General features: G+C 42.4%; 3 protein-coding genes across 6 annotated transcripts in view; all 3 read right to left on the reverse strand.

Moving 5' to 3' along the window:
- Positions 1-9,364, reverse strand: part of LOC121349483 (acyl-coenzyme A thioesterase 1-like) — a 10,634-nt gene extending 1,270 nt beyond the window's left edge. The window contains exons 1-3 of one of the 2 annotated variants that reach the window (XR_005954542.1): positions 8,836-9,364; positions 7,289-7,491; positions 4,310-6,204 (exon numbers count right to left, since the gene is read on the reverse strand). Coding sequence is in view for 1 of the 2 variants with exons in the window: in XM_041459972.1 (XP_041315906.1) it covers positions 5,602-6,204; positions 7,289-7,491; positions 8,836-9,289 (1,260 nt within the window). In the remaining variant the exon portion in view is untranslated. Of the gene's footprint in view, positions 1-1,553; positions 6,205-7,288; positions 7,492-8,835 lie in introns of those variants that run through there. The other variant, XM_041459972.1, reaches the window with a different exon arrangement.
- Positions 9,365-10,448: 1,084 nt separating this feature from the next.
- On the reverse strand, positions 10,449-19,059 carry JMJD7 (jumonji domain containing 7). The gene is made up of 8 exons (XM_041459974.1): positions 18,948-19,059; positions 18,238-18,391; positions 17,071-17,324; positions 16,534-16,590; positions 16,018-16,113; positions 13,678-13,754; positions 12,448-12,607; positions 10,449-11,048 (listed from the first exon to the last, which is right to left on the reverse strand). The coding sequence occupies exons 1-8, from the start codon at positions 19,012-19,014 to the stop codon at positions 10,960-10,962; spliced, it is 954 nt and encodes a 317-aa protein (XP_041315908.1). The 5' UTR covers positions 19,015-19,059; the 3' UTR covers positions 10,449-10,959.
- Positions 19,060-19,120: 61 nt separating this feature from the next.
- MAPKBP1 (mitogen-activated protein kinase binding protein 1) overlaps positions 19,121-24,100 on the reverse strand; it is a 100,256-nt gene continuing 95,276 nt past the window's right edge. For all 3 annotated transcript variants that reach the window (XM_041459850.1, XM_041459849.1, XM_041459848.1), the window contains one exon: positions 19,121-24,069. In XM_041459850.1, coding sequence (XP_041315784.1) covers positions 23,776-24,069 — 294 coding nt within the window. In that variant the 3' untranslated portion in view covers positions 19,121-23,775. The remainder of the gene's footprint in view (positions 24,070-24,100) is intronic.

Raw genomic sequence — 24,100 nt, forward strand, 5'->3', positions numbered from 1 at the left:
AAAAAAAAAAAAAAAAAAAAAAAAAAAAAAAAAAACCACCAAGTTATAACAAAATGGATTTTTTAAATCATACAATATCTCTGCTTGGAAGTGACCCATAATCTTTTGGTTTTCCTTTGCTTTTCACTCCCCATTCCTCACCTCCTTTCCAACAGACATTTATATATGCCCACGCATTCACATACTTCCCTTTATGAGGGGGAGAAATTTAAGAATTGATACTCCTGGAATGCACACTTTATCTTTCTCTTCTTTGTATGCACAATTTACATCTCTATTTAGGTTAATTTTTGATTTGTCTAGGTGGGTTACAGTTTTGATTTTACAGAAGCAAAACTGTTAAAGATAGAGCAAAAAAAAGAAAGCAGACATTATATGCTCAGGTGAGGGAAGACAGCCATAGAAAGAACAAGATTCCCCAGAAGGCTTGAAAGAGCAGAATTGCCCCTGCACAGTGCTGATCTAAATGGAGACTAGGAGGTCTCAGCTTTATAGGGAATGGTATACAGACTGCCATGGAAGCAGTAAGTGCTGAGCTGTTTAGTGATTCAATTATATTTCCACCAAAAAGTACAGACCACTGACCTCCTTTTCTTCCACTACAACAGTAGTGATGATGTTAGGTATCAAAGTAGCTTTCCTGAGTCAAGATGACATATCTCTGATCTGAAATAACCCAGAGATGAGAGACTGGCTGGAGTCAGAGCACTGTGCAGCCAAAAATAATCCGTTTTGAGTTAGTGCTGGATGTTTGAGGATGTCAGAGTGACACTGTCCAGGGACAGACTCATGTAGATGGCAGAGGATTATTGATTCAAAACTACCTCGCTGAATTCATAGCATATGAAAACGATAGCCAGGCATTTGAACTCCCTCTTCTAGATGAAAGCAGAGATATGCACATGCTCTGTTCCTGTCCAGGACATTTCCTTTGAACCATCTATCCAGCTCATCTCTTATCTGACACCCGTATTTCACAATTTTCTCTCTACTGTCAAATACCTCACTCCTTCAGGACCAGGTCCACTGTAAACAGGGGCAGCACACAATGAGCCGCCAAGCACTCACTTCACTGGATACAGAAATGGATTCACAATTTACAATCGGCTGCACTAGTTGTTAAAGACATAATCAAAAACTGTACTAGTTTCTTACTTCTCTTGGCACGGTATGGCTCACCCCTGCTTCTCCTGATAACCCCATACATGCTCCTGCTGTTTCCTTCTTTGATCCAGCAAAACATTTTAATCTTCTTTTTTTTTTTCTATTTTGTTTTCCACAGAATTACCTCTTAGATCACTAACCAGAAAAAAGGCATGACTGTCCCTCTGTGCAGCAAGTTTTTAAGTACTCTTAAAAGAGTTTAAAAAAACATAAAACCACACCTTTTACTGAAGTGATTTTAATGTAAACATAAATTCCCAGTATAAACATAAAATGTTGAAAGTTCAGCAGCTTAAGTAATTGAAAAGAAACAATCTTAAATAAATAGAAGATAACTAATTTAATTATTTTTCTCTAAGTGCTATCCAGAGTCAGGGTACAAACATTTTAAGGTTTAATGCAAATTTTGCACAGACAATTTTTTAAGACTCAGCATTTCTAATTTTTGTCCTCAACAATGAAAAACAGCAGGAATATTTTGCAGTAAATGCTGCAAGGAGCACTAGTTCATTGGAAATATTAATCTTTCTTCTCCCCAAACTTAAACAAAGCATCACTTTCTCTGTGCTTAACACTACATTTGGATCAGACTCCATTTCTGAATAATATGTACATAGCCTTAAAAAGTGCAGAATAGTGATTTTTTTTTTTTTATGATATGACAGAATTATAATTTTTTAAGCAAAATACTAATATAGAAAAAATTTTACTATTTTTATGCTGTCATTAAGCACTGGTCTTATCCCACAGCTTGATAACAAATGATGTGGTAATGTATTAAAGAATTGACTAAGCTTTGAATTAAAAAAAAAAAAAAAAACTTTAGACTTTCAAACACACACAGGGAAGAGAAACCAGAAGTGGAGAAAAGTGACTCCTAAATTACACCACACAACATATATTCTCATCTTTCACCTCATTCCTCTTCTGTGGCTATGAAACAACCTCGCTTGCAGAAGCCACCCAGAGTCACTGTTTCACCTGAAGAAGTTCCTAGGCTCAGAGAAGGACATTTACATTGAAATCTTTTGCTCAGCATAATCCTTATTAAAATTCCACTGAAGCCTCAAATACCCACTACTTCTGCAGAGACAGCCACTTTCTCAAAGATGTTTCTGCACCTGTGGTTCACTTTTTGATAATAAAGGCCTTTTGACTACTTTCATTCTGCAGTTTCCTTCAAGATATACTGTACATGTATCAAAATGCTTCAGGGTCAGTTTTCAATGCAAAGATGGAAAATTTTAAGAATGTATTGGACAAATCAGCACTCTCCATTTTTGCCTGATTCCATGGTAGCTAGGGAAATCATCCTGCCCTAAAAGAGCATTGCAAGACATACTGTTCCCTTATAGTAAACTTGTTCATAGCAGCTTACATGCGGGGTTATTCTCAGTTCTTAAGAGGCTTGGCACAAGCTTTTCTTGTTCTCAAAATAGAAATGTAGTACAGAGCTAAACAGTGGATGACTAAGAATAAAGACGAGATCTTTCAGTTCAAGCTAGTCCTTTGATACTCTATTTTATCTGAAGCACTTTTCAATTAAGCAGATTACAAGAACAGACTTTCCCATCCAATTTCTATTAGATTTATCAGTTGTTCTTGGCAGAGGATCTCTTGCAGCTAAAGGTCTATTATCTTTAATTAAATAATAACTTTCACATTGTTCTTGAATAATGTCTGTATTCAGCAAGCCTGGAGAGACTATATAAAGCACTCTGACTCAACAGCCTGCAATTAGTAGAATATTGTCTTGAAAAAAACCTGTGATCTTAGCCCTACTGGTCTAAATCATCTTTTCAACAGAAGAAACATTAAGTAGTCAAAGTCTTCAGCAAAATGCTGAAGAACATGCTTAAGAACAGGCAGAAGTGTTTTACTGAAATTAAGCCATTTCCAGCTATTTTGTGTTAGTCTGACATCAGTTTCCAGTTTCTATTTCCTAAAGATAAGCTTCCAACCTGAGTTTAATTTTAGAAGCATTCCCAGTGCAACTGAGTTGCCTCGAATATTTTCCAGTACATGGCACAAAGCTGCTCAGCTACATCAGCTTTTTCAGTCTTTCTTGTCAGATGCCATCCAAGTGATAAATAAAGGGCTTTTAAGTGGATAGCAAAGATGTCATTCCAGAGCAACAAAAGAAAGTGGTCCTATGTGCTGTTGTCATCAATGGAGTCACCAGTCAGCTCCCTTTCATCCTCTATTTTCAACACTCTTTTCCTCTTTTCCATGAACCTGACTGCCAAAAGTGACAACATAACTGGATGAAAGCATCACTGACCACATTGTTGATTTACTGATGGAAAGCATTTTTATTTGTAATGATAGTTTCCTATAGATAATGTATTTTCTTGGAAGGTCACAATTTTGTAATTCAAACTACCCATTGATCTACCCATTGAAGTCTGGGAAAGCTTGGTTTCCCCTCAGAAGGGATTAAAATAGATGTGAGTTATCCCACAGGCTGGAAACCAACACACTGTTTTGTATAAACCCCACTCTGTTCAGTAAAAATAAAAGAACAGAATTACTCATACCACAGAGAAACTCACAGCCTAAGACCCTGAGTCTAAGGAAAATGTGGATCTGCAGCCCAGGGTTTTTTGAATACTTCAATAAAACAGAAAAATTAGGGAAAAGAATATGTTCCTTACTCAGATGGAACTGCTAAAATGTGTTTGACTTTCCTTGTTGTTATATGTTACTCAGCTGCCAGGTCCCACCCACTCGCTAAACATCTGGAACAACCACAGTCCATGCAGGACATGGGCATACAAGGGACAAACAGAAAACAAGTAAGAGGCAACAGCATAAAACTTGATGGATGACCAGTATGGGTAAGCAGGAGAGAGATGTCCCCACTCTCAACTACTCACACCTTCAGCTACGTGGTACCCAGTCTGAGGAACGGGGTTCAGGAAAACCAGAAATACCTGAAGGGAGTGTCTGTGCTGAATAAATTGTATGAGAGAGTCCCCACCCCTCTGAGGCCCAATGTGCTCATTTTGAGTGACCACTGCCTCCCTGAAGCAAGAAAACTAAGGGCATGGTTCCTCCCTCAGCAGAATCCAGGCTCCTACAGGGCTTTTGTCTCAGCAGGAACTAGAAACCAGGGACTACACTGTCAAAGGCAAGATTTTTCTACCTCAGTGCAATGCAGAGACTTCCAGCTCCTGCTTGCTTCTGTTGTCAAGGTGTGAGTCTTGACTGCTCCAGGAGGGAGAATCTGCTCCACTGATGCTATTTGGTATGTAGCTGCTGTTTGCCACTATCCCACAAAAGCACAAGGTAGATTACAGCCCCCCTTGGCAGGTTTGGACACTGGTAAAGGGTAAGAAAATACACATTCTTCCCAGAAGGTGAGGTCGGTCCTCTCTTGAAGAGTGGCATTTCTTAGCTGTCACTGAGCCCACAGTCGTCTGCTATAGTGGCAGGACCACTGAGGCAGCTGACCTCACTGGGCTCCTGGGAACTCAGCAGCATTGGCTTTACTGGTCCCCCCAAAATGGAGACAAACTAACTTTCACCATATGAGACCAAGTACTTGGCACATCTGTGTCACCCCATGTTGAACACTGCGCAAAGCCACAGACCCCAACACTTCTCTTCCCAACAGGAGGTGAGGACTTCTGCTCATGACCTCTTCAATCCAGTGAAGTGACAGCTTGTGGCTACACCGGGATTGTTCCTTAATGTATTGGCAGGCGCACAGACGGCTGAAGGCTTCATTCAGATAATCTCAAGCAAACTGTGCACACACAGATACACTGCACATTGCACTCCTTGAGTAGTGCAGCAAAAACTTTACCCTAATATGGAACTCATATGGACTCAGCAGGAGATATAACCAGGGCAATCTGGGTAAGATTCATTTCTGGGTTTTGAGGTATCAGAAAAAAAAAAAGTTATCACTGCACTTCAGATTAAGCCAGAAGAGTGCCTCTTCCCTTAGCTGAGATCAGAACTACTGCAACCTTTTTACTATAAAATGGGAGAAAACAATATACCAGGAGGAAAGATGAGTGTACTAATATGTTGTCCAACAAAACTGCTGTTTATATCTAGGTTAGTTAAAGGTGCAAGACTAAACCATCGAATGGATAACTCCTCCTGTGAGAGTATTTCCTCTTATGAAAGGAGATGGCTGCAGATTGAGGGCAAAGATAGGTCAGCACATGTGATTTAAATGTGATTTAGATGATGAGACGCTGGGTTGTTTTGAGACTACAGCACAGATGGTGCTAGTCTACTGTGAAGCTGGGGTCAGAAGTCAACTGAAATTCAACTAAAGAATGGGAAATTATTTGGGGAATGAAAATAAACAACTATGCAACAGTGGAGTTTAGAGGAAGGCAGTCCAGGAAACTTCTAGTTGAGTTTCCAAGATCCAGTGAATGCTGAAATACTATCCCTGGCCAGCATCTATGACAGGTCTCACTACAGCTTGCTCTTAGGGATGTCTGAGTCCATCAAATGTTGCCAGAAAAAGGCCTGTATCCTGCGCCACGCATCTTCTTGGGCTTTAGCATGCTCTCTCCACTGCCCTCCCCAATGTATCAACATCCCAAGCACCCTGTGGATTGAAACTTTGCACAGAGGCAAGTATGGTGGCTCCAAGAGGTGCCCTGCTCCAGAGTAGGAGTAAAACTCCACTTCCCGGCCATGCCGCTGAAGGCGCTGAACAGCATCCCGGCAATAGAGGTCACTTTTCCAGTTCATGTCATCCAGTCCAGACAGGAAGAGGAACTTGGCTAAGGACTTCTCCACAGGAATGCGACAATCCCAAGTTGCTGGGTCCATGTGATCATCTAAGACATCTGAAAAATCTACTATTCCAGACTCATCACTGATCTTCATCCTCCCCAAGTCATATGGGTGGACAGGAATAGTGAAGCCATCCCCCTTCAGGGGAACAAAGGAATTAAAACTACTTCCAGATATGCTGACAGCTGCCTTGATGCCAGGTAAAAATGTGGCCATGGAAAGGGCTAGATCACCTCCTTTAGACAAGCCCAAAACACCAATGCCAGTATCTTTCACCTGAAACAGAATAATGAAAACAGTAATATTAACTACTCTTTATTTCCTGAGCTGACATAACCTCTCCAGATCTGCTTTCTCACTCATCCAACTAGGACCAATCATATTTTTCCCCTTCCCTCTCTCTGCTTTCTCACTCATCCAACTAGGACCAATCATATTTTCCCCCTTCCCTCTCTCTGCTCAGGTTATATTACTCCTTCATCTATCCCTCTGCTGAGCTTCCAAAAGAGTGACTATGAATTCTACAGCTCTCAACATTTCTCCTCCTGTTACATATTTGCCTCCTGGCGAGAGACAAAGCATCCTTGCTTCCTCCACATCCCAGCTCAGCCTGCTCTCAGTACAGTGCCTCTTACTGCACCTCTCTCCAAGCCACTTTTCCTGGGTTTACTTGCATTGAATGTCTTCATTGTAGTTTCTTCTCTCCTACAGCTGACCTGTTATTTTCTGTTTTGTCTTGGAAGACATAATGTTCATTACACCTGAGGCTAAATGAGCCCAATATCTGTTTAAATCAACTTATTTCTAGTGAAGGCCCTTCATACTGAATTCTAGATGTTTCAAAGCTCTCTGAGGAACAAGACAAAGAAGCAAGGCTGAATTCTGCTGTCACACTGCCTACAATCCAGGCGTCCATGTGATAGAAAGTAAATAATTTTGAAAAACAAATACACATTCAGTAGCATTGTATTAAAAATTTAAATGCTACTTGATTTCTCTTAGTCACTTTTGGGTTAACTGTGATATTGCCATAAAGCATCTTTCTTGTACCACACACTTGTTCAAATACAGCCTCAGCTTCTTAAGATATGTCACACCTCCAGTGCTACAACTGTAAAGGATTCTGTTGTTAGTGTGTTTTATTACTGTCCTGCAAAACTTACTCAGAATCAAAAGCCTGTAATATCTCAGAAACAGTAAAAAATCCAATGGATTTTTTTCCCCTTCTAAAATCTTAAAAGATGCAAAACTAGTACAAAATTATGGTTTCCTGCTTAAGCAGTTTAATGCTTCTAGTCTAGGAACCAATTAGAAAAACTGGAAAACAGTGTCAGGAAGAGCACTATAATTTGTCTCTTACCTGCTGCTGCTTACGCAAAAAGTTCACAGCCTCCTCAAAATAGCTCAGTTCAAGGACCTCTGGCATAGCAGGGATATCTTCAAAGGACATGTAAGCAAGAGCCAGAGTCACAAAGCCTCTGCTAGCCAGGAGACTTGCTCTGTATTCAATAAGACCTCCTCCAGATCCATACAAATCAATAAGTCCGGGGAATGGGCCAGGTCCTGCAATGAAAGAAGTGTGTATACATAACCAAAAGAAAAGTTCCTCTGGGTATCCTTTTGTGGTGCCTCTTCAGCACACATCAGGACAGTAGATATCAGAAGAAAATCGTCCTCTGAAGCTTTCCATGGTGGGTATCATTCTCAGGAACACACAAACTGACTGTAAGGACATGAATTTGCACATTTCTTTCCTCTCTTAGGAACTCATTATAGGAAGTTCACATGTTGGATATCCTTTTCTCATCCTGAATTTCAGATGGCATTAGCTTACAAATCCTCAGGCCACTGAGGATCAATGAAGAAACAGTATTACTGCAGGAGTGGCTCTTCCTTAGGCACTATGCTAGCAGGCATGCCATGGTGGGAATACTTGGTTTATGAAATACTTGGGTTATGAAATACTCACAAAAGCCAGAACTGACCTGTCCCAATTCAGGCTTCAGTAAGATCTGAGTAACTACCCCTGAGCTCCTCAGTTCTCCTGCAGCAACAGGACCTTCCTTTCCTGATGCTGGTCTGCATATTCTCACAGCCAGATTTCCCTTACAAGATGTGGTGTTGCTGCAGGTGCAAGGGACTGTTTGTTAATTACAGAGCAAGACAGCCAGGTTTAAGTGTCATTCAAGGAACAGAAACAATTCAGGCTTAAAACAGCTTTGCACAGGATCCATTCTCAGCACTGTCTGTGTACAGAGTCATAAAATATGGCACCTGTTTAATTAAAGACCTTGCTTTTCCCATTTGTCTTCCATCTCCCTAAGTATCCCACACAGTCCAGCTGCCCAGTCAGGAAGAGACTTCTTTCTTTGGCTTTTCCTTAGCTAAAGAGGGACACAAAGAGAAAGGTCCAGAACCTGCAGGAAGATCTGTGGAAGCTGCAGAGAGCATGGTTCTTCAGCCTAGGCTGGATGTAGCCTGAGTCCAGTGCTTCCACCATGCCTTGTCATTCTTCACTCCACAGCCAGAGCTGTCACGCATCACAGCTCTGCCAAGGACCGGGGACCTCTTTGTCCTGTCAGCTAAACAGAAAAGCTAAGAAATAAACACACTGTTTGACACAGCTCTCACCGCAGAAGAAGTCAAGACACTCAGCTAGATCAAGCAGGAAACACCTTGTGTTTCCCCTGCTGCCCTCTCTGCACCACCATACCCCTGCCCCGCCTGGGCAGCACCTGCTCCTCTTTGCTCTGCTGTGATGATCCAGGTACCTGCACCAGGCACAGGCTGAGGGAAGTGTTAGCTGAGGCTTTGCTCAGTGCTGGGTTGCTGAGTGCATTCAGGGACCACGGGAAATAATACGCGGTGTCAGACACACCTGGAAAACCAGAATGGAATTAAACTCACCAGGAGGGAGGAAGAGGGTTGCTCTGAGACGACCTTCTCTGACAGAAATCCTCTTCACCCCCTCTCCTAAAAACCATCGTTCATTGGTGCATTTTCCCAGCAAGCGGCTCGTGTCCCCACGGCCCTCATACACTTCCAAGTCCACACAGAAAGGGGTCAGGACGTTCCTCTTTGCCAGCCGCTTATAGGGCGTTTTGGACCGCAGAGCCCAGAGCAGCCCCATGGGCTCCACTCCTAAGTAGCTGCCCCCCAGCGCTGGGGAGCGGCTGAGGTCCAGCTCCCCGCTGCTCTCAGCCCTGTAGAGAGCGTGGGATTGGAAAAGCTCCCCGCTCTCGTCCACCAGGCTGGCTCGGAGGATGACCGGCTGCTGCGGCTGCAGACCGGCCACACGGATCTGCACGGGCTCATCGAACAGGCACCTGCGGGAAGGCAGGACCGACACCTGCACCGCCATCCCGGCTCGGCTGCGCGGAGAGCTGCGGCCCTTCCTGGGGCGAGGCACCGACCGCCCGAACTGCGTGAGACACGAGCCTCGGCAACCTGTCCCTTCTCGGGATTAAAATCTGTGCTCAAAGTCCAGGAGGAACCATCGTGAGCACTTCCTTCAGTCGGCCGGCACGGGCTGCTGGGAGCCGTAGTTCAGAGCCCGCCTCCCTCCGCACTCTCCGGCTCGGGCGGCACGGTGGCACCGGCCACTTGCACGGGCACAAGCTGCCACTTGTTCCTGGCGAGTGCTTTTACTTTTGATCACAGAGAGAGACTAAATTAAAAACCTCAAAGCAGCAAAAAGAGGTATCCCAATTGCCGCGCTCCAAAGCTGCAGGAAATCCCAGATTTGGAAGGCTTGGGAGCCTTCGCCCGGGCACAGTAAACACAGACAAGCTTCAAAGCCTAAACTGCATGACATCTTAATCTCGCCACGAAACCAAGCCTGCTCTAGAACCCCCTTGAGCTTTCTGCAATGTTTGGACAAGCACCACAAGCTAAAATGAAACTTTATGCTATGTCTTTTAAAAAGCAAAAGAAACAAAGTCAAACAATTACTCTTTTTTTTTTTTCCTTCCCAATAATTAATTTTCCCCATATTGATAATGTTTCTAAGGAACTGTTTGAAGATTTGACAATAAACACCAGCTTTTGGTTTTCATAAACAACAATACTACATTTTTGCAATGTGCGCATATTTAAAAGCCTTCTTGTCCAACCCTGGGGGTCTCAGACTCGTGAGTAGTCCCATCCCATTCTGTGGAAATACAAATGGGAATTATGGCTGTTTGAACCATAACAACTTGCCTGACCATGCACTAAGCAACAATTAATGGCAAAGGAATGAAACAATCAGTGAGCTTGCAAGCTGCAGAATCACACATCATGCCATGAGACCAGAGATGCTATGCAGATTGACTGCAGCTCTGGCAGAGCAACTCTAAAATCATCCCTCAGGATGTAAGAGAATGCAGTTATGTTTAAATACATCAGTGAAAAGAAATAAAAAACAGCACTAAAAACGTGTAGCTTTTTATTGGAAAATAGCCAACATTGACTTTTGCATGTCCTCCTAGAAGTCCTTCAGCCATTGTTTACTTTGGAAAAAAAGTAAATTAGTACAGAAATAAGCTTTAAACTGACCTATTTATTGCAGAAATTGTAGTTTCTCACCATCAAAATATCACAGCCACTGAACTTAAAGAATTACAACAGGACAGACTTTTGCCTTAAACAGAATGCATACATTGGACTGTTGCAGCCTGATGCATAGAGCAGATCCTTCCTTGTCCACTTGGGTTGTAATGAAAACAATCTGTAGATCTGAACAGTCAGGGCTTCTGGTTTGGGATTTTCAAAACCTGGATTGTCTCGATTCACATTCTATTTTTCTCACCATCACCAAGGCAACATGCAAAGACCTCAAAATCAAAGTTCTACTTATAAGCCAAAAAATCCGGCCAATTGCTCTGGACTCTGAAATCAAGAAAGATAGCCATGATGTGTTCAGCAGGCATTGTTGACCATAATTTAATGTTCAGATCTTTTTGGGGGAATCACATTTGTACTCCAGTCACAGATGCTGATGATTGCATCACATCAGAAACAGACATCACAGGCTCGAGTCTCCCACCTTTGCTATAGCATTTTCACAGCTTTTGTGAGACAATCTAGTAGTTGATAATAGCTGTACTTAATGTCATATTCCATGTCATACCAATAATTCACTGAGGAGACAAGAAAAGGGAAAAACATTTTAAGGCTAGAATGCAATGATTTACGAATGTGTTCACAGACTGCTTTACACAGTTCAGTTAGTACAGGCTTTTCCTTATTACTGACTGAACTTAGAAATGAGCAAATCTCTGACTACAGCTAAAAATAACAATGGAGTTCTTAAAAAGTGCTGCCAATGCAACTGTGTCTTAACCCAAACCAACTTCAGACTCTGTACTGGAGATTCATTGGAGCAGAAGATGGCAAAACAGTAGCTTAGGAACAGTGTGTTTCTATTTAGACAAAAAACACCAAACTGCAAAGTTTAATATCTGGATGGGAACCTTTCTTCCTGTGTAAAGGATGGCAAATTCATCACTACTTCACAGTGGTCATCAATCAGACAGTGCTTTAATTCTGCTTCCCTTGCTAATTTTGGGGTATGTCTCCTAGGAAAATTAAGCCATACACTGTAATATTATACCAGTGCTTCTTGGTGGAAGATATCCTCTAGCCTCAGATATTCACTGGACCAGACAAAGAGAATATTGATTTTTCAAGTGTATACAGACTGTACTGCAGTTAACAGACTAAAGGACAAATAAACTCAAACTCTTTGATATTTCTGCTAAACAGAGAAAAAAAAAGTGGCCAGGGGCTTGCAGCTGGAAACAACTCTACTTTTTCAAAAAAATCTTTAAGGTCTGACACAGCAGCACTGGGGAAAAAAAAAAAAACATAATTACTGCCTTAATGCTAGATCATCTTTTTATCACAGAATCACAAGAACTGAAAAAAGGGCTTGCAATATTTGCAGTGTTATACAAATACTAGTGTTGTGCTGCTCAAAATACTTTTTTCTTGAACAGCATTATCAGGATTATTCCAGACAAAGGACAAGCAAAAATTCCAGCAAAAATCTCTTCCTCAAACCTTGCAAAACTTGCACAACATAACAATAATGCCTTGCACCATCCCCACCCCTCCACATGTACCAAATGAGCACTAATGGAAATTCTGGAATTCACTTGAGGAGAGAAGAAAAAAAAAAGAAATAGAGAGATGAGGATAAATCCTACAAAGAAAGCGATGACAAGACTTTTGGTAAGTGCAGGGGAACAGTAACACAAACACAACGTTATTAACAAGGTAAGAGACTGGGTCAGAGCAGACTTCAGCTCCTATAAAAATAGAGTATCTTTCATGTTGTGACGACAAAGCTATGAATTATAACCAAAATTATATATGCAAGGAGACAGCCCCATGGGATCTGTCAAGATTGTTATTCCCTCCTGCAGAGAGGCAGTTACCTTAAAGGAACTTTTGCTCCCAGTGGTGCTTTGCTGTGGGATATCTAGCTGCACACCCACCACAGTTCAAAAATGTGTCTGGAAATACTGTCTATTTTACCTGCAATACAGCCATGAGATTGCTGAACATGATGGAACCAGAGAGAAGGCAGATATAACATCTCACCAGCTTTCACTGTACACTGCAAAGGTTTTGCCTGAGCATACTCTGGATACAGTTCTAGATCTGGTTTCAAGGGGTCCAGAGGGATCCAGGGCACCTAAAGGCAAAAGAGTGTGTATATGGTACTGACCCTGGCAAAAAATTCCAGCAAGCTTCCAGAAAAACAACTGATAATCAAACTCACTAGGTTACACAACATGTACTTGGTCTAGCAAAACATGTACAGCTACACAGCTTTCCACATTCAATTGGGAATAGGTCAAGGATGCAAAGATGTGCCTCCTTCGGTGATGCATTTCTAATTAGAGAAAAGGCAATAAATGTCATCCATGAAACTGCAGTCTCGTGGCACACTTTCAAAACATCTCCAGCCCCTTAAGTTGCTTGTTCTTCCTACATTCAGTACTTAAATACTTTATCTGTAGCACTCTTTTTAGAAATTCCTTTCTTCTTCTTAGGCTCTCTGGTGTAATTTTTACTCCCAGCAGCTGAAACATCCCTCCTTTCTAGGAAGTCCCTTTTGCCTGCATTAATTCTTTCTCTGCCCTACAGAATTATAAACCTCAGCATTCCAACCTTGCTGCATTACAGGAATGAAATTCCATGAGCACCAGCCTGGAAACAGAGAACAAGGCCAAGTTCAAGTTCTGTTGTAACATTACTCACACTTTGCAGAGGCAAAAGGCAAGGGATTAAGATTCTACTGAGACTTGTAAAGTGACTCCAGATCTAAACATTTTAATCAAATAAATATTGCTGCTGCTACTAAGAAAATACAACTTGTTCATTCAGACAGGTACGTTTTATTGCACTGGGTGATACTACTGTGAACATGAGTAGAGGGCCAAAAGAAAGAGAATGTAGAGGAGTCTATTTCAGGCATAATGAAATCAATTCCCTTCTTGCCAACGCATGCAAAAGTTCTTTAGTGGATCTATTAAAGTCTGGTGCAAGGCAACAATTATATTAATTGTTTCAGGTGTGCAGTAAAGATTTTTCTGGAAGCTGGGTATCCTTTGCAAATAGTAAAATACAAGTGAAATATCTGGGCATTCTCTTTCCAGTAAGGAAGGATTTCTAAATATCAACAATATGCTGAGTTTGAGGGCTTAGCAATGTCCCAAACTCTCCCTACTGTATTAACTGCATTCTCTATAAACTTTTTACCTTCTCTGCAGTTTTCTCATCCACAATTTTAAATGAACCATCTTCTGATACGTGGTAGGTTGCTGGCTGATAGAGCTCTGGAACCAGAGAAAGGATTAAATTATACAATTCAGAGAACTTAATGGCAGTGCATGCCACATTTTCACCAAGAAAAATTAAGACAAAACCACTTTCAACTTAGGGTACTCACTACCATTCCCTTTTTCCATTTCAAATTTTATCCAGTTTTTAATATACTTTTTTTTCAGTCAGTCTGAATAATACTTATTCTCCTCCAAGCCCGTTTGTATCCCAGTCCTATCTTGTTCCAGTAACTATTTTCTTTCCTTTTCAGAAGGCATAAATGCACCCCTGACTTACACATCATTCTATAGTTGGGTGTTCTATCTTAGGTCAGTCTACCAAAGAAGCACTCACAGGAGTTATTAGTGACTTGTGGCCAGTCTTTCATTTCTAATTTTAATTGACAGGGCTCAACAATTGCTTCAGATACTGCTGGTTGCTTTTCTTTCATTGCTTCAGCACTTGTGGTTTTCTAAGCCCTCCCTTGAGACAGTTTCTCTCCATTAATTAACCTAATGCTCAAAAAGATGGAATTCTCTTTTTACTACACACTATGAAATGTAAGCATTATCTCTGTTCTATGTTTTAACAGTAACTTGTTTTACAAAGTAGGACTCCTATAACACACATATATTTCATACATTCACATACATAAAACACCACCTGTCCAAAAAAGGCTGAGATGGGGTTATTCAGCCTGGAGAAGAGAGAGTGCTGGGGAAACCTCACTGTGGCCTTCCAGTACCTATAAAGGTCTCCTAAGAAAGATAGAGGACTTTACCAAGGCCAGGACAAGGGTTAATGATATCAAACTGAGACAGGGTAGATTTAGATTATATACAAGGAAGAATTTTTTAACAATGAAGGTCATGAGGCACTGGAACAGGTTGCCCAGAGAAAGTGTGGATGCCCTGTCCCTGGAAGTATTCAAGGTCAGGCTGGATGGAGCTTTGAGTAATTTGGTCTATTGAATGGCAGGGGCAATGACTCAATGATCTTCAAGGTCCCTGCCAACCCAAACCATTCTGTGATTCTATGACTTCAAGGTTGTAAGCAAAATAAAAACAGTATAAATAAAATACTGTAGCAGCACACATCTAGCCAAAATTTTATTTCCATCATAGAGCACTCTGTCTGACGGTTTGAAAGCCAAGGAATGGGGAAATTAAGTCTTATGAGGTATAAAGTTAAGCTGTCTGTCTTTCAGATGACTCTGCAATAGTAATGATTGCAGTACACATAGGAAAACCACACAAAGAAACAGAAAACAGGCAGTGTGAAGCAATGCTGTCATAAGAATCTCTTTCTTCATTTCTCAGTTTTCAGAGATTCAGTTAGTAGCTTGAATATTCATTAAAATACAAGTAATATTTTAGTTTCCTGGCTTTTTTTTTTTTCCTAGAGAAAAGCAGGTAGGCAGAATCCAAACCTGTAAAACAACAAAGATGACATGCTACAACACTGACAATATACTTAAATAATTTAACATTCTAAAGCTGAAGAGACTGCCACGAGTATCACAAAATCAATTAGGTTGGAAAAGACATCAAGAGATGAGATCTGAGATCACCTGAGATCATCAAGTCCAAGCTATGACCGAACACCACCTTGTCAACTAAACCATGGCACTAAGTGCCACATCCAGTCTTTCCTAAATCACCTTCAGGCACATGACTTCACCACTCCCCTGGGCAGTCCATTTCAATATCTAAGCACATTTATGTGAAGAAATTCCTTCCAATGTCAAATCTAAACTTCCCCTGGGCACAACTTGAGACCATTACCTCCTTCTGTGACTGGTTGCCTGGGAAAAGAGCCTGACCCCCATCTTGGTACAAGCACTTTTCCAGGAGTTCTAGAGAGTCATAAGTTCCCCCTTAAGTCTCCTTTTCTCCAGGCTAAAAAACCCAGCTCCCTCAGCTGCTCCTCATAGGAATTACCCTCTGGAACCTTCACCAGCTTTAATGCCCTTCTCTTACCTCGCTTCAATATCTAAATGTCCTACCTGAACTGAGTGGCCCACAACTGGACACAGGACTCAAGATGAGTGAACCAATGACCTCATTACTTTCCTGGACTAGAAAACCTGGCCTCAGAATAACATTTGTATTACAAACTACCTGCAGCATGAAGTAGAAGAGATTTTTGTTCACACTGGAAAGCTTAACACTGCATAGACACCAAAATGTTACCACAGCTTCCTTTTTTCACATCTTTCAGTGTTTTAGTCTGTCCTCCTTCCAACCTTCAGACACACTGCACAGCAAAATGATGTACCATATGGGATGAAGGGACGGTCACTTGGTGGATGCAGTAGAAAATATTTCTCTCCAGATACTACACAGTACAAGTTCTCATAATGATCCTTATGTACTAGGATTGAGAAAAAAAAAAAAAAAAAAAAAGAGAAATGGGGAGAAAGACAATATCATAGCTATTTCCTTCTCTGCAGCAGAAACTACAGTAAACTGAAAGTATCAGCTTTCCCTATTATAATCAGATTGCTTCTTCCTCTTGCAGCCAGCAGAAAAGTCACAATATCATGCTGTAGCGAAGGCATTCAACGAAGCAAGTTGTCAGTGCCTTGCCTGACACAATGCCAGGTAAATGCACCCAGAGACACAGCAGCAGGAGGCTCAGAAGGGCAGAATAAAGACTGCAAAAAAAGCATGTTAAAATAGAACTGCCCTGTCAGAAAAACCACACCATTCTCCTGAGCCACTAAGTCAAAACAAGCCAGCTTAAACTTGTGCTGAAATCACCAGAAGATTTACACTGCCATAGGATACGTACAAGATGTCACAGCAGCTGACTCCCCAAGCCAGAAATTCACAGCATCAGGCTTCTTCCCTGTATAGTTAGGAAAAAGAAATATATGACAACAACAAACTGTCATTTTTAAAAAGCATTTCAAATAATTTTCTGCCAAATTCTGTCCTATAACTTCCTTCATAACTATGACAGATTTCATTGCAAATAGCACTCTGTGAACAACAACAACTTCCTTCTACACTGCAAACACTAAGCCAAAGTATGACTCTAGATCAAGAAAAGCCACTCAATGTAAAGAAGCATTACACAACCTCTTTTCAGTTGTGAGGGTCCCAATACACAACAGAGATACTGATTTCAGAGAAATCCAGCCCCAAAACTTGGATTACTCTATTAGGTATTTTACCACTTCTGCTTTCTGAGACGATGAAACCAAACTGAGCTGCGGCATTCAGAAAGAGAACAAGTATTCACCATGTAGTGAATTTTTTAAATGTGTATGATTGTTTTAAAGCTTCATGCAAAATATTTACTAAATATGAGAGATTAAGGGTTTACCCAGTGCCTCACTCATCCATGGTATGTCAGGCTGCACATCACAGACAAGTTCAGGGAACTCCTCAGTGAGGTTTGAGCACTGCTTCTGCACATAGAATACGTTGGGAGAGGTCACTTTCTTCTCCACAATGTCCAAAAAGTCCATGAAAGGCATTTGGCGCTCCTCTGGCATGACAAAACGGTCCTGAAACACTGCATCTGCATAACCATTTGGTGTCACTGCCACACTCACCACCTTGGGACCTACCACCTCCCTGCAAAACAAATCAAAGGTTTATATCCAGGCCTGCAATTAGCTCTTATATTACATACTGCTTATTTTAAAAACATGTTTCAAGGACATCAAAAATAAGATGCCTGTCTCTCCATGGATGGGTGTCTCTAGATTAGATTTTCTGCTGTCTGGTAAGGACTCCGACATTCTGCTCCAATTGCTCCCCGCAGTCAAGGCAACTCTAGTTTCTTTTTCTTCTCTGAATTCTCTCCTAAGAGGACGGTTCACAAGGGATCTCCCTTTTTTCTCCATGCAGACAGAGGGTCCTCTTTGGCCACTTCTTTTCACCAATCATGGCAGAGCTTGATATTGTGGCCATTAAACTCAGTCAAATCCAAGGGTTCACATGTTCAAAAGCAACTGAGCAGGGAGAAGGGGTAGACAGAAACTGATAGATACACACCTCATGAGGCTAACAGCCCTCAGTTCCATGAGATATTTAGCTTTAAACCCCACAGAATTAGATCTGACCCACAGATACTAGGTGTAACCACAAATCCTCTCTTAAAAGAGGACTTTTCATTAAAATTTCAGTCATTGTAAAAATGCTCATCCTTTCATTTTTTGAAGAAAACGCAGTGCGCTCAGTCACAAACAAGTCAGTCTGTTCTTACAGCATTATAGCCCCACTCCAGCTGTGTGGGTTTCAGTAGCCTGAATTTGTTGGTTGCACACAGCCACAACACCCACACTCCTGGCTGCATCGGAACTGGGAGGGCAGCATGTGTGCAAGGAAGACACTTACACCTGACCTTGGGAAGACTGAGCACCTTCATGGAGAACCAGGAAGGAATCTGGGCTAATCTTACGAATAAGAGCAAAGATTAACCAAGAGGTTTCTGGTGAGGTCACCCAAAACTGAACACCAGTCCTGCTCCACAGCTCACTCATACCTGAGGTATGCTGAGGTCCATTTCTTCAGAGCCGGCCAGTGGCTGATGGCATTGCGAATTACACAGGGTTTATTCGGACTCACCCACTCTCGATAGAACTCCAGCGGGGACGGAGGCCTATCAAGATAGGGTACGGACTCCGGCCAGCCCAGCTCTGTCCAGGCAAACAATAAACAGCGTTACTCAGCATCCCAGGACAAGCACCTCCTGCCAGCACACAGGCTTCACAAGCCTCGCCATGCTGACACCAAGCAGTGCTCTCCACGGATCCAGAATGCCTCTGCTAAAACCCAGAGAGTGTTAGGGCAGTTTCAGAGCCAGATGGAAACCTCAGGCCAGCGCCTGAGGATAGAGGGATAAAGGGCCTGTGCCACAGGAAGTGCACCTCCCACACAGAGGCGATACCACAGGATGATTTTTTGGAAGCTGAAATAGTGCTTTGTTTCGCTACTTTATACACAGAAAAACAACCATTAAAGGAACGTTTTCTCGAGTTTCGCTTTCTTCTTGCCGGGGCCTTTCTGCTTCCCTTTGACCTCGGACCCACCACACGCCGGCAGCACGGTGGGTGCCGCTGATCGCCCCACGCCGCTGCCGCTCGCCGAGGCAGCAGCGGGCAGGCCGGGACCCGGGGCCGGCCCAGCACCACTGCCCGCCTCGGACGGGGTCACCGCGGCCTCCCCCGCCCCGCTCCGCGCTCCGGCGCTCACCGCGGGCCTCCCGCGGGAAGGCGGCCAGGCAGCCCCTCACGGCCCGCAGCGCCGCGCCCTCCGCCATGCACGGCCCGGCCCCGCAGCAGGCGGCCCCGCCCGCGCCCGCCCCCTGCCCGCCCCTTGCCCCGGAAAACGAACCGCGGGCGCAGTTCCCGAGTGAGCCCCGCAGCTCGGTAACAAATGGTCACGTTTTTATTGAAACAGTTTAAGACACCAAGTACAAATGGATACAGAGTTAAAAACAGCTCCCGGGGGAGCCTCACAGTGCAAAAAAAAAAAAAAAAAACCCACAAAACAACAACATCAACAAAAAAAAAAAAAAAACCAACAAAAGGAATTTTTTATTCTTTTCCCAAATAATAATTAAAAAAAAAAACAAAGTATTATTTTACCTAAAGCCGAAAGTATAAAAACACGCATTTATAAATAAAGCAGGAAGGGGTTTTCTGTTTGTGTTTTAAAGGAGTGAAGGAAGAGGGCAGTGCAGGAAGGGGCACAGGGTGAGGAGTGCCTGCCCGGAGCAGGAGGGACGCGCGGGGCGCTCATGGCTTGTCCGAGCGCGGTGGCCCCGCGCGTGTCCCCGTGTGACACGAACACAGCCCCAGCCGCCCCGTGTCCTTCACAGATCTGAAACATGGGACACGCCCGACTTACCCAGAGAAGGAACCACCTGCTCTCTCGGGGGGCTGCTAGAAGACCTGTCTACCATTTCAGTGAGGTTTTTGTCATTTAGTGTCCTGCATACTACACATCCAACGGGCTGGGGGGAAGACACTGTATACATGCATGAATTTACCAAGGGTGTTTAAATACCTGCATTTCTTTTTTTTTTTTCTTATATATAATTATATACATATTCGTTCTCCTTAAAAAATTAAGTTGGTATGTTTCTACTTCCAGAAAGAAACGTCCCAATTCCTCTGAGTCATGATGAAGTCTGCAAAACAGGTGGGCTGGGGAGGGGGCTGCTGTAAGGCCATGCCCCAGTCATCACCTGGGAGATGGCATGGAAAGGAGAAGACAACCTGAGAAAGGAGGTGGAAGAAAGGAGGACTCCCATACACAGCTCCTGAGTGCTGCTGAGGGATGGGAGGAGGAAGGTGTTACCTGCTTGCAGCAGGAAATACAACAGTTTGCTGCCCTTTCTGGTCACAGCCTTTCCTACTGTCCCAATTCAAGAGAGCCCTTAAACAAACTGAGGGGTTCCACAGGCAAAACAGTACTATTTGCAAGATGGAAAAGAAACCTAAAACTTCTCATTTTGACCAGGAATGTTGGGTTGAAGGGGGGGAAATATATGTAAAGAGGATAGGTAGATCCAAATTATTTTTTCAGGCTTTATGTTAAACAACTTATAATACAGGTATCTTGCTGTGCCTATGCTAACACCCACACAAACCAGTAAGAGGGATCACAAACCATTAAGAGGGATAGACTCATATTTATTACCTCCTCTCACAAGCCTCTTGACTTCCCAGGCAATTACCATTCATTATTTCTCTACCTGGCCCAATGGACAGCCTGCAGTGAAACATGTTCACAAGGTGCAAATGCAATGCATTTATGCTCTTTTTGTTCTGTAAACTAGAGGTTTTAGGAATATTTCCTACTGCCAGCAATAGGAAGTTAGCAGGGAACAATTAGTTAGATCAGTCTTAAATTATAAAGAGCAACACTATCCCCTCACCCCTCTCAGCAACAAACTTGTGGCACCAGCATATCCTTTACTGGGCTTCTATTCAATTCAAAACATCAAAGCCTTGAACAAGCAGCTCAGGACTTTGCCATTTAAAAAAAAATAGTTGCTTAGAGAACAGTTGCAAGAGAAGAAGCAAGAGGCTCAATAGAACATATTTAAAAACAAACTCTTTCCCATTCATCCTTCAATTACAGATCACTACCTCCAAGTCCTATATCTACTTTCCTGAAGCCTTTTTGTATTGTATCATTCACAGGTATTGGCCAAATGATGTTCTTCAGACCAAGACCATAGCTACTTCTACTGTTTTCCTGAGTCTCCTACATACACTATTCTAAATTTATTTTAAACTACACAACCATTCTCCAACTGATCTACTTGCCCAACACTTTTCTCGCCATCATTCTGATCAGATTTTACCTCTGGTTTTCTGTATACAGCCATGACCCCAAGTAAAATCCATTCCAGGAAACAAAACCCACTCTGATCAGCTTAAAAATCAGATTTGCTTCACACAACTTATTTCCAAGGAGCTTTGTTTCATATCTCTATGCCAACTTTGCTGGTTGTTGCCCTTTACTTTCATGGTAATTTCATTCTCACCACTCAGCTCTTCTGTATCATCTCTGAGCTTCTTGTCACTACCTCAATGTTTAAATAATAAAATGGTATAAAATTGCACAAGGAAGTAATATAAAGGACCGTCAAACCATTATCAACAGTACCAAAATATACCTGGGTTCAAGGGGCTGCTATATTTCCTGAGTGTCTTGTGGCCCCAGTACAGCAAGAAATTCCCTGTATACTAGGACATATGTTCACAGTCTGAAAGTGGAGGAACTGGTCACCTCAAAAGCAAGCTTGACCCACACTAACTTCCATCACAGACCCAACATGACTGTTATCACACATTCCACTCATGGCATCTCCATCTCACCTTTACACTGCCAGAAAGTTCCTCTCTGGTTTCCAGCTCCTTCCTTTGCAAAACCTGTCTGTGCAAGAGAAGCTGCTCATGGGACCGAGCACACCAGCGGATTCAGCAGAATACAGTGCAGAGACAGGGCTAGAAAATAACCCCTTTAAAGTTTCAGTAAAAGCCCATGGAAGGAAAGGTTAGCAAGGACACCTGAAACATGATTAGGCAGATTTCAATTACAGGCAGAAGGAGCTGGAAAGCTCTCAAAATGTTTCCCATACTGCCATGTCCTGAAGCACTCAGCAGTGATCAGGCAGCAAACCTGTTAGGGGAGAGAGAGAACTGCAGATTATTCAGCCCTAGAGTTACTCAGGAGAAACAGGTTGTCCTGTGCCAGTCTGGCCAGACCAGCAGAAAAAAGGCTGCACTGCAGATCTGCAGTCACAGAAAGACAGAGAAGTCAATAGACCACATTTCCAAGTGCTACAGGATTTCAGAGAAACAGCAGCCAGGACAGTAAAATGAAAAAAAAACCTGCTTCCACCCTGTAACCTCTGTAATCAAGTGATGCAGCCTCTGACTGACTTCCACAGATGCTAGCAGTCTCTCTCCCATCAAATTCTTGTTGCTTGCATTAGTTTTATGAACTCAGATTACACTGTGCTGTCTTAAAATAAATGCAAGACTGACTGGAGATGCAAGAAATAAAACACTTTGTGTATTTTCCCCTGTTGTTGAAAGGAGCGGGAGTAAGGGGGAAGGTGCTGAAGAATTTCATTGGTTTAAAATTGTTTTTCTTAGCTTATATCATTGACCTAAAAAACATCGCTGGACAATTTTAAGCCACAACAGACACAAGTTAGCATGAGTTTAGAGAAGCTCCACAGGGCAAGAAGAATATTGCACATATAAAGGCAAGAAGAGAAGATGCTGTTTCTCAGACCAGAAATTCATGAAAAGCAAAGAGGCTAGAGGCAGGGGAAATGATGGTCATCACACCCCAAAATATCTCATTTGAAGTTCTTAGGAAATAATTTTGTGTGGGGATTTGAAATAGCTTTACAAAATGTAAAAGAATCACGGCTTTCTTGGGATGTAAGTATTTTGTTTTCATGTGAAGGCAAGGAGAAAACATTTTCCTATCACAGTGAACAAATGACAGAGATCAGCCATGGCACTGAAGATCTCTCAAACCCATAGTAACACTGTATGAGATGGAAAGCAGATTTTCCATGTCACTTCTCCAAAAATAAATCATAACAAAGTCAATATCCAATTCCTAATCATGAAAGCTGGCTGAAACAAACTTTTGTATTGTATCTAAATCCAATTTTTAAAATGTCTGCAGAAAACCCAGTCTGAAGTATTCAAATTCCAGATTAAAAACACCACCATGAATTCATAAAGTAATCTCCAAAGCATGGCCCAAGGGATACTGAGCCTTTCCCTGGAGGTGAATGCAGATAAAATACAGTGTGGGGACTCTCTTGACACAATAGCAAAGCAGACAGGGTTGTCATAACAACAGCAGGATTACTGCAGGGAACAAAACTAAGGCAGGAAAAGCAAGAACAGCAAGACAAGATCTAAGCAGAAGAACAGTTCATTAATTGCACAGACACTCCAGCCTGTCTCCCTGTTGGGGATTTATAATACAGAGATTGTTTCTCGCTGGGATATGGCAAAGGGATTGACAGTTTTTTTTAAAGGACAACGGTATCAGCCACAAATGTGGCATAGAGCAACAGTCAAGAGAAATAAATTAATAAATAAACCCATAAAAAGTCTGATTCTTGATTCTCATGAAGTCTTGGAGAGGAAGGGGTTGGCTTCACATGGACTTCTGCTTTTAGTCAGCAGTTCAGAATTTCTTGGTTAAACTGGATTTTCTTTGTATTTTTAGGTGTCAAACATCCTGACCTCCTGGCTATGAAGAAATTTCAAGGCAATTTCTCCTAACTCCTCTTTCAAGACTTTGTTTAGAGGCAGGAAGTTGAAGACCATTGGGAAACAAATATTAAAACTGTGGCCAGCACATTGCTAAGAATTGGAACAAGTCAGTTGTTGGAGCCTGAGGAAATCAATTATATAAAGGTATCCCCACCAGCCATAGACTAGCTGATGGTAGCATTGGTGTGAAGCTCTCTTTGTGGTCCTCTTCTTGTGATTATTTCTGTGTATTCACAAACACCTGAAAGCCACCCCTCTTAGAGTTTTTTGTCCATGCGTCGTTCCACAGCTTGCAGCAATAGCTCTGAGTACTGTTCCAACAAAGCGAGTGTCTGCTCATCTCCCAAGCTCTTGGGACTTGGTAGATTGGCACCACATCCCTCATTCAGTGGGCTAGGGTTATCTTGTGGCTTCACCAGTGCCTCCTTTTCTTTTGGAAGCTCTTCTGCATCCTTCAGAGAGTCCAGTTCTCTCTTCATTGAGGAGAATGTTTCTGTCAGGAGGCCTGCTATTTTGTCTTTGTCAGTGGAAGATTCCATATCATTTAGTACCTGAAAACAAAGAGGAGGGGAAAACAAGGAA

The sequence above is a fragment of the Pyrgilauda ruficollis genome, unplaced genomic scaffold, assembly GCF_017590135.1.
Source record: "Pyrgilauda ruficollis isolate IOZ18807 unplaced genomic scaffold, ASM1759013v1 scaffold14, whole genome shotgun sequence".
In the NCBI taxonomy this organism is placed as follows: domain Eukaryota; kingdom Metazoa; phylum Chordata; class Aves; order Passeriformes; family Passeridae; genus Pyrgilauda; species Pyrgilauda ruficollis.

Bases quoted from the DNA above. Each gene is read 5' to 3' on its own strand.
- JMJD7 (XM_041459974.1), bottom strand. From the start codon at position 19,014: ATGGCGGAGGGCGCGGCGCTGCGGGCCGTGAGGGGCTGCCTGGCCGCC. The intron at 17,325-18,237 runs GTATGAGTGAGC...TTTGTTTTGCAG, and splicing joins TGGACCTCAGCATACCTCAG to GGAGGTGGTAGGTCCCAAGG. The intron at 16,591-17,070 runs GTAAACCCTTAA...CTAACTATACAG, and splicing joins ATGGATGAGTGAGGCACTGG to GGAAGAAGCCTGATGCTGTG.